Consider the following 13,952-nt stretch of genomic DNA (forward strand, 5'->3'; position numbering starts at 1 on the left):
ACTTCCAGGTTTCGCTCGTCTTTGAAGCATTACTTGAATGAATGCTTTTTCGACAACTGTCAAACAAACATTTGGACGAGAGACGACAACACAAGGGCCTAAATCAAACCAACTGCTTCGATTGAGCAAACAAATTGATTCCGTGTCAGTTTTAAATCGTCGAGCTGAGTGTTGTGCACACACACACACACACACACACACACACACACACACACGCAAACGTGCCACGACGCCAAGGGAGGAGTAGTGCTGTTGCCGACTGCCGGAGTCTGGCGCACCGAGGGGACATCACTCAGGGGCGCCCACGGAGTAGCTTATTCAACAAGCTAGGTGCTAATACCATGAGAGGAGGGGAGGGCGGCAACAAATGTCAACTCATCGATTTTTGACAAGCCTTGAGCACAAGGGGGAAACGTGCCAAATACATAAAAAGCGGGAATACTGGGAACCCAGCCCAGGAGAAATGGCAAAATAAAAATGTAGGATAGGGTTGAGAAACAGTTAAGTGCACTCTTTTGTCCCAAGCTTAGCTTAATGAATTTCCCTTAAGCACCAGTCAGCCATGAAAACAGCTTTTAGATTCCCATCAGTCTGGCGCTTTTGAGTTTTTTTTTTTTTAGTACAATCACTTTTAACTGGCTGGCTGGGGGCAGCCCTCGAGGAACACCACTTTTAACTCGCTGGCTGGGGGCAGCCCTCGAGGAACACAACATCAAAACAACGAGGAGGAGGAGGAGGAGACTTCTCACCCAAAGTCAAATCTCCTTTCGTTCAGAAGCCAAAGGAGCGGAACGTTTGATTGTGACCGGCTTGTAAAGCTCACAGTGTCTGGTGGGATGGTGCGGGAGGAGAATGGCGTTTTAGAAAAATGGCGTTCGTAGGAAAGGAAATGCCCTGGCGAGAGAGGCGGGGTGGAGGGACAGCGCGCCGCTGCGGGGGCCTCTTCGCCGACTGTCTCTTCCTGTGCTGTGGGATCGGTCACGTGACTTCGGAGCAATTAAAAGAGAGAAGCCCCGGTGGTTAACGGAGATGTTGGCAGGTGTCCGGGGCAGTAGTGTCCGTAACAGGAGAGGGGACAGGGAGGGGGGGGGGGGGGGTGGGGCTATTGAAGAGCTTATAACAGAGCGTTTATATATCAGTCAGTTAAGTTGGCGCTCTAGAACCTTTCTGTCGATGAACGACCGGGCGCGTGTGTGTGACAGAGCAGGGTGTGTGTGTGTGTGACAGAGCAGGGTGTGTGTGTGTGTGACAGAGCAGGGTGTGTGTGTGTGTGTGTGACAGAGCAGGGTGTGTGCGTGTGTGTGACAGAGCAGGGTGTGTGTGTGTGTGACAGAGCAGGGGGTGTGTGTGTGTGACAGAACAGGGTGTGTGCGTGTGTGTGACAGAGCAGGGTGTGTGTGTGTGTGTGTGTGACAGAGCAGGGTGTGTGTGTGTGTGACAGAGCAGGGTGTGTGTGTGTGTGTGACAGAGCAGGGGGTGTGTGTGTGTGACAGAACAGGGTGTGTGCGTGTGTGTGACAGAGCAGGGTGTGTGTGTGTGTGTGTGACAGAGCAGGGGGTGTGTGTGTGTGTGACAGAGCAGGGTGTGTGTGTGTGTGTGTGTGTGTGTGTGTGTGTGTGACAGAGCAGGGTGTGTGCGTGTGTGTGACAGAGCAGGGTGTGTGTGTGTGTGTGTGTGACAGAGCAGGGTGTGTGTGTGTGTGTGTGTGTGTGTGACAGAGCAGGGGGGGCTAGTGAAAAGCAGAGAAGAGACAGGGCAAGCGAGACTGCGTATATGAGTGTCTAAATGTAAACCTATTCCGGCTGCCTATCACAATACAACATGTAAGAGTATGTGTGTAAAAAAAAAGAAGAGCGCTTCAATCTGTCTACCAACCCTAATAATGTCCATTTAGCAGGAGTGCTGTAGGTCTGTAGGTGTGTGTACGTATGTGTGTGTGTGTGTGTGTGTGTGTGTGTGTTCACGCTCAGGGCAGTGAGCAGTCGTCCGGCCCGTCGCTGTTTGAGGCTGTGTCCGAGCCCGCCGCGTCAGAGAGGACGCGCGCCGAGGTGACGATGACCGCCCTCCGCTGCTCCTCCTCGCCGACACACACCTTCCCCTGGGTGCCCTCGATGTGCTGGATTGCCTGGAGAAAAGAGAGAGGGGGGGGGGGGTAGTGAGTAACGATAGCACCCTCTAGTGTTCAGACGTGACGACATGACAGTTAACATGACATGAGATGGTGCATTCATTCACAGCAGCTGTGACAGCATCTGGTGAACTTAAAGCATGATCCTCTTGCTCTTGAAGGAATTTTGTTTTGTTTTGTTTTGGATTTGGGGGGTCCCGGGACCACCAGGGGTGGTTCCAGGGGGTCCCCAGCAAATTGTTGAATTGTTAAACTTCATCATTTACAAGAAGTTAACACAGTTACAGAATGTAGAAGAGTGACTGTTTTGATCATAGTTTCACTGTTATCTCTTGGCCTACAATACATGTAGCCATAGAATTCTGGACAAAATCATATCTAACAATAGAAATATTCTCGGATTTGGGCCCCAGAGACAAATGGGGTTGGTACTAACTTAGTAGTCCATGATATGAAAAAGGTTGAGAATCACTGCAGTAGAAAAGGTAACCCATTTATTTATTTACCAAGCAAAAAAAACTTGAAAAGTAGACATTTCAAAGTTTAAAAGTATAACTTTTGAAATATCAACCTTTTAATTTGGCTAACATTATTGTGTAAAGTACATCAGAGGGACATAGTGACATAGTGTAAGATGTAACAAGAAGGTTTTTTCCACAGCTGTGTCTTACCTGAACAATGGTGTCCAGGTTGTGACGAGATGTGGACACTGTATTGATAACCGAAGCCGGGCCCATGGTTACCACGGTGACGTGATGGGGCTGAGGAGGCGGGGCTGGCGCAGGGACGATGACCGTGGCGTGGTGGGTGGGTGCAGGGGGGGTAGCAGGGGCCAACACCTGGAGGGAAAGGGCAGTTACATTATGGCTCATGTTTAGCTAAAAAAAAGATATAGATATTATTGAGTCACTACTTTGTTGGACTAAGTCACTTTAGTGCCCTCAAGTAACAGCTAATAAAAATGCAGAGACTAGATATACACACGCAGCAGACTGTGTTGTATATACATTAGGGGTGGGAATCACCAGATGCCCCACGATACGATATTATCACGATACTTAAGTCACGATACGATAGTATTGTGATATGCTAGTATTGCGAGATATTGAGTATTGCGATATATTGTGATTTATTACCCTTTTTCAACTGCAAATGATCTCCCCAAAGGAATACACTTTGTCAACATCTGTTTTATCGAATGAAATAAAGTTTCCAGGCTTCTTCATCGCACTTCAATCATTTTTACCGCAGCAAAATGGGATTGTCAAGCAGACAGACGGACCAACACTGTCATAAAAGCCTGTCATATAAATGTTGCATGATGCACTTGACATTTTGTATAATAAAATATCACAATACTTGGCATTCGATAAAATACAATATATTGCCCACAAAATGTCGCGATACTATGCTGTATCGATCCCCCCCCCCCCCCACCCCTAATATAGATGCGCACAGGCATAAGTACACACACACACACACGCACACACACACACACACACACACACACACACACACGCACACACGCACACACACACAAACAAACAGTCACTTGGGAGCCTCAAGTTGTGACACTGAGCTTATCAGTGCTGGTGTTCACTGCCTGCTCCCAGGCTGCCTTAGTGGCTACAGACTACAGAGCACAAGCCAATTGATTTGGTGTCAGCCGGCTGTAACAGGATGCGATGGCTGTCAGGGCAGCAGACAGGCAGCAGAGTGGAAAGTCGTGTGTGAGCTGCCCATTGACTAAAAGTCAACCATAAAACGTGTCATAGCTGTTGACAGCTCTAACTTACTACAGACACGGAAGAGAGGCTCACTACAAACTGTGTCAGTGTGCCAACTACAGTGCACCATGAGAGTAGTCTACGTGTGTGTGTGTGTGCGTGCGTGTGTGTGTGTGTGTGTGTGTGTGCGCGCGTGTGTGTGTGTGCGTGTGTCTAACTCCATATGCTACAACATGATTGAGACAAAGAACATCAGTGTTTGCTATGGAAGCATGCAGCTGAACACATAGGACAGTGTTGATACACTGGAGCTCCATAGATAATATATGGGGTTGAAAATGGGGTTTGTCTGCTTGTCAAAAATGCAAGGGCTGTTGAAAAACCTCTGCAAGTGGTGCAAAAGAAAATGAATCTATACCCGTGCTCACAGTGACACTGGTGTACAGATCCAGGACACACCGTGCTCACAGTGACACTGGTGTACAGATCCAGGACACACCGTGCTCACAGTGACACTGGTGTACAGATCCAGGACACACCGTGCTCACAGTGACACTGGTGTACAGATCCAGGACACACCGTGCTCACAGTGACACTGGTGTACAGATCCAGGACACACCGTGCTCACAGTGACACTGGTGTACAGATCCAGGACACACCATGCTAGGGCTGCAAAATTAATCGTATTTTCATTGTCATCGCAATATGAACATGCGCAACAAACACATCGCAAAGACCTGCCTGAAACGCAATGAATAACAAAAGTGGTTTTATTTACATGCGTCATGCATTCCCACTCAGCATCTGATCATTTTGTCTTGTGTTGTAAATCCAGCGTACACCTTTCCCTTGCAACAGTGCGCTCCGCCCCTCTGCCAAAGCCCAAACACGCTGTGTGTAGTTTCAGCTAGAGTCAGTGTCTATTTCATTTCTTTATTCAGTGGGCATAGGCTATGTTTGAGGTCTATGTTAGCATTATTAAAGCACAAAGACATAGGAACTGTATAGCTAATATGCATACTTTAATATTTGTTTATTTATCGCAAGTCGTATCGTCATCGCTATATTGAACAATGTTATCGCACATCGCAGATTTTCCTCATATCGTGCAGGCTTACACCATGCTCACAGTGACACTGGTGTACAGATCCAGGAGGACACACCATGCTCACAGTGACACTGGTGTACAGATCCAGGAGGACACACCATGCTCACAGTGACACTGGTGTACAGATCCAGGAGGACACACCATGCTCACAGTGACACTGGGGTACAGATCCAGGACACATCGTGCTCACAGTGACACTGGTGTACAGATCCAGGAGGACACACCATGCTCACAGTGACACTGGTGTACAGATCCAGGACACACCGTGCTCACAGTGACACTGGTGTACAGATCCAGGAGGACACACCATGCTCACAGTGACACTGGTGTACAGATCCAGGACACACTGTGCTCACAGTGACACTGGTGTACAGATCCAGGAGGACACACCATGCTCACAGTGACACTGGGGTACAGATCCAGGACACATCGTGCTCACAGTGACACTGCTGTACAGATCCAAATGATGTCAAGACACGGGATCAGCTGCTTTATCAAATAGTGCCAGTTTCTAGCATCCAGGCTGGCCTAAATAAATGCTGGGTGTCTTGTGTTGTTGAAACAAAAAACTGCACCCTATTTAAGTGGGTTTTATGCTATTACATGGTCCTACAACTCAACTTACAGTAAATGTTGTTCTGGTCTGAACAACATCCTTCAATATCTTCAGCATATGAGCATCATTGCTCAAAGGATGTACTAGCAATGTGTAAGTCATTCACGTATGCATCGTAGACTGTATAAAATATGGACGTCATGACGTCTCCTCAAAAGTGATGGCGAGGCAGCTGGATTCAGGCGAGATCAGGAGATCACGACAAATCCATCTTGCCATGCTCCAATCTATTGGTTTGCGGACCAATCAGTAGGGGTGGGGGGAAAAATCGATACACCATAGTATCGCAATATTTTGCCTGACGATATTGTATCGATATTTGGACGCCAAGTATCGATATTATCATTATTATTTATTTTTTTTGCAATCCATGCCATGCCAAGCCACCGGGCTTCTGCCCGAAGCGCCCGATGTTGCAGTCCGCGCCTGCAGTGGCATATTGAGTCCAGAGAAGCTTAAAGCCCCAATCAGTAAGATTTTTGACATTTTTTACAGTAATATAAGAGCTTTTTAATCATAGGACATGGTAGATTGACTTGTAATAGGGAGACCCTCGTCTTTATTTATCCCACACCGCCCTCCATTGGCCAACACTGGGACTAAGCAAGTTGTCTGCCATGTCCCGTAGCAAGAAAAAAGAAAAAAAAACAGGACGCGCGCATGCGCTGTACAGCGGAAGCGCTGTCTGAATGAATACAAGGAAGTAACTCGATTCGGATTTTCTACGAAAATTATGTTTCACGGGACTATGCATTATTATTTCATCACGTGGTGAGTACCCGATGTCACAACATGTACATAGAGCTTTCTGGCGCTGTGTTTTGTTGACTTTGAACGGCGATATCGTTATCGATACTATTGCACGCAGAGGGCGCAGTGGAAAACTTACTGAATGGGGCTTTAACAATGTAGCCTACGTGTGGGGCAGAAACAAAACAAAACAAAAAAACACTGCATGTTTTACTTCCGGTGAGGTCAAGGAAAAGGTAGGAAAAGGAGTTAGACAATATATCGAAATATCGCAATATTCAATATATCGCAATACTAGCATATCGCAATATCGCAATACTATCGTATTGTGACTCAAGTATCGTTTTAGTATCGTATCGTGGGCATCTGATTCCCACCCCTACCAATCAGCTTTCCCGCTTTGGTGTGACGCCAGCGAGAGCGAGACCGTGATAGATGGTTCATCCAATCACCTGCCACTGCTGCCCGCTATTTCTTTTTTTTAAGTGACTGCTCTTTGAAACAGTTTCCTTAGGTGACTCGTTCCCAGACGGTTATGTGAAAACAAACCATCTGTGCAGCATCAGGTTACAAAAGTGAAGCCAAAACCTCTCGATCGCAAAAACGACGTCAGACAAGCAATATGGCAGCTCACTGAAATTTGATATTTTGGCTTCACCTTTGCATAGCGTTGGACGCGTCGTCCATATTACATACAGTCGATGGTATGCACACTTTCTCCTTCCCAAGTCTAACCTCTGGGCTGTGAGCAGGGCTGAGGTCTCTCTCCAGCTGCTCGTGCTGCTGCAGACAGACGAGGCTCTGTGTGTGGACCTGCTGCTCCTGGACCTGCTGGGCGATCACCTTCAGCTGCTCTGGGTACAGCTGGCTGTCCAGGGAACGCATCTGGTGCACAGAGAGAGCGCCAGGTTCAATTGTGTTTCAAAGTTTAAAGCGGTTATTATTAGCCGGCGAATTTGTCTATCGACACTTTTTTGCCTCTTCGTTCGTCGTGTCCCTGTGTGCACGTTGCTCACCTGCTCTTCTAGTATCATCCTGACTGAGCGCTCTTTCTCCAGCTGCTGCCTCAGCTCGATCATCTCCCTCCGCAGGTCCTCTGTCTTCTCCTCCTCCAGGATGTCTGGCGAGCCGATGCCTTCGTCCTTCTCCTCTGCACGCCTCCTCTTTGGGGAGGAACCGCTGAACTCCTGGGGAGAGCCAGGAGGGAAAGATGCATGAGAAGTTCTAATGGTTAATGGATGAATTCTTCTCTACAGGTCCGTTGTGTGGTGGACTTTGATTTTTTTTTTAAATAAAGGGCAAAAACAAGCCTAATGACTGTTGTTTAAACTCGACTGGCGCTGTACCTGTATGAACCGTTTGAGCTGATTGTTTTGCTGCAATAGTCGCGTCTTCTCCTGCTCCAAAGTGAAGATGTATTCTGCAGTCTGTTGTAGGATGGCAGCCTGGGGAGAAGAGGAGAAGAACGTTACAACTGCTATTCAGACACTCTGCATACACTGTTGGAGCACCTTCGCACGATCTAATCGCGCAAAAATACACTTGACTCTAGAATAGGGATGTAATGACAACCGGTTTTAATGATAACCGTGATAAAATTCTTTATGATTACGTACCGTTTCAAATTTTCATTATCATTAAAACCGTGTTACCGTGATTACAGTGCTTTGAAAAACATGGTAAATACTGTCCATCATCAACCAAAGTTGGCAACAGGCTCCCAGATGCAGACGCACAGCCTTGGAGAAATGATTTCAGTGAGTGTATCAATCCTTTTTGGGTCTGAGTTTTCAATATAAAACGTTGTAAAATGATTTCAGTGAGTCTCTCAGTACTTTTTGAACATTTTCAGCAATTTTTTTTACGAATACCGTGATAATATGATAACCGTGATAATTTTGGTCACGATAATCGTGATGTGAAATTGTCATACCATTACATCTCTACTCTAGAAATGGGCAAAGTGTGAAGTTGAGGCGACTCAAGCACAAGAGTAATAGCAGAGCCTCTCCCTAGGTGCAGGTGTACGTGACGCAGGTGTACGTGACGCAGGTGTACGTGACGCACCTTGCTGAGCTTCTCTCCGTCGCTGTGTGGGATGAGTGTTTTGAGTGACTGGAAGCCGGCGTTGATGCTCTGCATGCGCCGCCTCTCGTTGCTGTTGGCGATCTCCCGGCGAATCCGCCGCTCCTGGTCCCGTGCCGTTTCTGGGGTCAGGTTAATGTTGGCCAGACTGGAGGACGGACACACACACACACACACACGCACACACAGACACACACAGCGGTCACACACAAGGCGAAAAGGCGCATTGGGTCTTGAATAAAACCAGACATTGTTTGCTAAAATGCGACACTTTTCCCTCATCTTAAAAGTAGAAAGAGCTAAAATAGTAAAGACTGTCACAAGAACACCACAATTCTCCCCTACAATAGCATACCATTCTCTGTATTCTGAAACCAGTAAGATTTTTGACATTTTTTACTGTAATATAAGAGCTTTTTAGTCTTAGGACATGGTAGATTGACTTGTAATAGGGAGACTCTCTGCTTTATTTATCCCACACCGCCCTCCATTGGCCAGCACTGGGACTAAGCAGTTTGCTGTCAGCGTCCCGTGTCAATAAAATAGAAAAGGATGCGCGCACGCGCTGTACAGCGTAAGCGCTGTCTGCATGAAAGCAAGGAAGTAACTCGATTCGGATTTGCTACGAAAATGATGTTTCACGGAACTATGGATTATTATTTCATCACGTGGTGAGTACCCGATGTCACAACATGTACATAGAGCTTTCTGGCGCTGTGTTTTGTTAACTTTGAACGGCGATATCGTTATCGATACTAATGCACGCAGAGGGCGCAGTTGGAAAACTTTTGTATGGGGCTTTAAGATCATAGAGAGAACACATTTTTTGATTGGCATTCAGTTGTTAGCAGTTGTACTCGAGTCAAGTGGGACTCGGGACTGACTTGGACTCTGACTCTTCTTTGGTGACTCAGACTCGGGCTCGTCTCCGACTCGAACACTGGGGACTTGAGACTCGACTTGGACTTGAGATATACTCCTTGACTACAACACTGGTTGTTAGGCAATCGCATTCCTTTGTAAACACGTTAATAGAAAGGGAATTACAAGCTAACCAACCAGGCTTACATCAAACTCTTCGGCTACTTCTGCTCTCCCTCATAGAAGCAATGTGATGTGTAGTTTTTGAGATATTAACGTTTGTTTTACACTAGTGTTCCACTTTTTTCACAGTCGCCAGACAGAAATGTAGTTCTCAACGTAAGTTCAAGCAGGAAGACTATAATATCTTTTACACTTCCTTAATTCACTTTATATCTCCACTCTTCAATCTACTCACAAGATCATAATAAGCTGTCAATTTCCGGGTTTCAATGAACAATCAGCTGGTTGCCGCCCAGTCTCTGTTAACCAATTGCATAGTGTCACATCACTGCTCTCATCACCTCTCACCCTACGCACCTCCAGTGTAAGCCTATCACGTTGCTCCACAACCCAGTCGTAAGCCAATTGCTTGGAGGCGGGTTCCTTAAATATGCTTGTTTTTGTCTCATTCAGCCTCTCAATCATCGTGCTGTCAGGATCGCACCCTCCTCCTCCCCTTCTCCTCCCGGTCATCGCAGACCTATCCCATTCTTCAGTCGGAAGAGTCTCATCAGTCTCAGAAGGAGATCACCAGCACCACCAGTATCTAGACACTGCAGGGGGATATATCTGGATGCTGATCTGGGCTGGTGCAGCTCTCTCAAGATCTCCCTGCGGTGTCTAACCGCCAAAGACTAATAACAATACTTTATTCTCATCATTCTTTCTGTAGTAAATTATTCACTTTATTGTAATAAATATCACTTTATTCATCCTTTGGTCTCTAGTCTCTCCTGATTGAACTATGAATCATGCAAAGCTACTCGAGTCCCAGAATAAAATAATGATAAAATGATATGAGCATAATAGGGCCCCTTTAAGGGAGTGTGAGCACTGAGCTTATCCAAACCTGTGAAAATAGTATTGACATTTCACATGACTCCTCATAAGCACCAGAGATGTGAAATGCTTTGCTAATAATAACTCCAGTGCATTGTTTCAAAATAAAAGAAAAAAAGAAGTGATTCATGGCATGCGGCTCCCCACCTTGCAACCTAACCTGTGGAACTGTGGTCCACATGGACCATGAAATCCAGTTGAGGGAAAATTCTAAACGAACTTCCTCTAACGTCCTCTCTCTCTCTGTCTGTATCCAGCCTGGTATCTCTGGGACTCTCGACAAAGCTCTTATCTGTACTGACTCAGCTGCCTCAGTGCAAACATGGGGAACAATTGTGCAGACACACAAGATGAGAAGAGGGCCGCGCGTAAAGTGTGTGTGCACAGGCACGCTTTCCAATATTGCAGCGGCACATCCAACAAACATGTCCACTGCCAAAACATGCCCAAGCCGGCCGCCCCACTCACCAGATCACACAAATACAACTGCCACAGAACAGCCTGGGTACCAGGGAGGGCGTGTGTTATTATAGGCTGCTTCAAACAAGGAGTCATCATGATGTTAATACCAGCCACTGTGTGGCATGAAAATGTGTTTTTCTTTTTCTTTTGTATTTAATGATTTTCCTAATTTTATTGTTTTCAGTCATTATTACCAATTATTGTGATATGGTTGTGCTGAACTGTCAAATAACGTTGGGCTGTATGCAAATGTATATTGAAAAACATTTATCATTTTATTATTATAATAATAATTATTATTATTAGTTATTGCTTTGCTTTTACGGTTAGAACTGGGTAGGGACCGTAGGGACGCAGATTTTTGAGTGGAAGAATCCTCTCTACAGTCAGTGCCATGAGGACAAAATAAAAGGACTACATTTCCCAGACGGTGCTGCCAGCAGGCAGTACTGTAGCAGATTTCTCCGCCTCCCTCTCCGAAACAGGGCAGCTGAGCAGACGCATCGACGGGCCTTCCACGGCATACACACCCCCTTATTAATAAGACCAGTATTAACCCCCCCAGCCGTGCGATTGCAAAAGGCGCCTTTAACAAGATAGAAAATATATACATTTAACAGTCGGAAATGATCTCCCCGTTACCAAAGCCCCCAACAACAACACCGTGCGCAAACCAGACTATCGTGTCCTCCTCCGCCATTACAACAATGCGGCAGCATGGCAGAGGTGCGGGGTAAAAAGACGCAGTGGAAATGACTCGGTAGCGCGCCAGAGACACGCAGAATTGCCAGTAAAACGATCGCCTCGTCGAATGTGGACGATTTAGACAAAGATTGTGTATTTTTCATGTCGGGTAAATGGGAGCAGGGTGCCATAAACAGCAAGGCAAGGCAATGCCAGACCAGACCCTCTCATCACTTTTTAGCAGCCACACAAGCATGGCCGCAGCACTGCCCACAACAACTTCGGATCGCTCTGAGCGCAACCAGCGGACGGTAATCCCTGCGGTGTGTGGAAAACAAACAAATCACAGCGTCTGAAATCATCTCGTAGCGCCTTTCCTATTCTCACGCAAATCAGCGCACAACACGTATGTGTGGCGCTGGCGGATAATTTGTGGAGAATAAATAGACCAGGGATGCGCTCTCTCCAGAGGAGCAGCGTGGTGTGTGCACGGAACCACGTGGTTTATGTTTGTTAGCTACAAAATAGATCGATTTGGCAGTCAAATGTGTGAAATAACGTTGCGAGGGTGCTGCTGTGGTCTGTGCTGAAAGCCCCCTTGCCCAAATTCAATATAATTGAGCTTTTTCGTGGCCATTAACGTGCCCAGCTCCCCCGTCAGTGGGTCGTGTACACAATAACAGATCAAATCAAGCATGTTGCCTCAGTGCCTCCGTCGCTAAGTGCGTACTGAAAACAGATGACTTACAATACAGCGTATAGGCTATGAGCTGAAACAGAAATAGCCGGAGTGCAGATACACACCTGCAAAGACCACCGATCACTTCTTTCTCCGTTTTCCTAAAATGTTGCAAGGAGGGCACCTTCTGAGCTGGTACCATGAAATACTCCATGCTTGCCTCTCCAGTTTTGGTCCCCCACTAAAAAAAAAATCTCGCAGTGGAATAAAAGAAAACGGTGAAGTTGTGCGCCAAATCCCGTGGTCCGACGCGTATTAAAATATCGCACAAATACAGATGTTAATTCCTTGTCTGTAAATATGTAGTAGCTGCTGGCTGCTGAGAGTTGTAATGTTACTCGACTTCCAGCTGATGGGGTTCCCTCGTTGTGTGTGGTTCTCTCTCTCTCTCTCTCTCTCTCTCTCTCCCTCCCTCTCTCTCCCTCCCTCTGCATGGACGTGTGTGTGTGCGCAGCTGATCGGATGGCTTTCAAGGCGGGAAACAGCTGGTAGGAATCACACAGCACTACCAAAAGGCCTCCTTCCGCAGAGACGGGGGACTGCATGTAAACAAAGGACTATTTAGCATAAATACGTCAAGAGAAACATTCATAGGAAGGGAGGGAAATCAGCTGGTTAATAAGAATTACAGTACAGCACCGGCGCCTATTTATAGTAGCAATAACAATGACCTCCAGTCGCCCATGGGCAAAGTGTCACCATAATAACCCAAAGCTGATTTTCCTTTAGAAGACAATAGTTTTCATAAATAAACAAATAAATAAATAACACTAGCCTACTTATGATGTGTAGAACATCATACGAATAGTATGAACTCAAAACAAAGATTTGTGTCAGTGTCACACTGTCACCCCCAAAAACATATTGCAGGAGCGGGTTGTGTTAAATTTCTGAAATGTCTTCTGAGGTGCGTTAACATGTAATTACATAACCGTAGCACTTCCACCTGCATTCAATACTCTATCGGGTTTAGATAACAACAACCCAGTCCCAGCAGTGTATTGTATCTTGACAAGTTGACAACTCTGTCGGATAGGCAGCCATAATAAATAATGACTGGGAGAGATAGGGGCGTGTACTCTCTCTAGCCGCCGATAGAGAACAGACTACAGAGAGATCAGCTGACGAGTTGGCAGCGCTGCTGAAAACAGCAACAAGCCGGGGAGGAGTTTGCTTTGGTTTGGTGGACAGCCTGGCCAGCGGCTGACTGGGAAACAGCAGTTGAGGCTAGGCTAGTTAGTAGTACTAGGCTCATGAGTAGCCTACCTGGTGGTAGTAGGCTAGTAGTAGTAGGGGGGGAGGAGGAGGAGGAGGAGGAGGAGGAGGAGGAGGAGGAGGAGAAGGAGGAGGAGGAGGAGGAGGAGAGAAAGGTTACCTAATCACAACTTCAGCCTGGTTGGTGTGAGCTACGCGAGGAGTGCAACCAACGCAGCCAGCCACAAAATGGGAGCATGTACCCGGAAATGTGAAGACCAGCAGGCAGCGACACCGCACCTGAGTGCTGCTACAGCAAAGAGGTCCTGAACGACTTTAATGCGCAATAAGCTAGTGCTACGCGAGGCCGTGATTTAGTGGAGCAGATCGAATGCACGTTTAATGTCAATTTTCTGTAGGCTACATAATTTCTAATAAATGTTTTGCTAAAATGTTTTTTTACATTACTTAAAAATATGCAGAGTAAATGGCAGAAGGTGATATAAAAAGGATTTCGGATAGCCTATATAAGTTTG

The 13,952-nt window shown here is 46.5% G+C and overlaps 1 protein-coding gene across 1 annotated transcript; it reads right to left on the bottom strand.

The window, feature by feature from the left end:
* Positions 1-1,966: 1,966 nt before the first annotated feature.
* tfap4 (transcription factor AP-4 (activating enhancer binding protein 4)) lies at positions 1,967-12,385 on the bottom strand (the record flags this gene model as incomplete). The annotated part of the gene is made up of 7 exons (XM_083648517.1): positions 12,288-12,385; positions 8,397-8,562; positions 7,676-7,774; positions 7,346-7,516; positions 7,065-7,214; positions 2,800-2,967; positions 1,967-2,125 (listed from the first exon to the last, which is right to left on the bottom strand). The coding sequence occupies exons 1-7, from the start codon at positions 12,374-12,376 to the stop codon at positions 1,967-1,969; spliced, it is 1,002 nt and encodes a 333-aa protein (XP_083504643.1). The 5' UTR covers positions 12,377-12,385.
* Between the last annotated feature and the right edge of the window lie 1,567 nt (positions 12,386-13,952).

The sequence above is a fragment of the Poromitra crassiceps genome, assembly GCF_964638095.1.
Source record: "Poromitra crassiceps genome assembly, chromosome: 13".
Taxonomy (NCBI): domain Eukaryota; kingdom Metazoa; phylum Chordata; class Actinopteri; order Beryciformes; family Melamphaidae; genus Poromitra; species Poromitra crassiceps.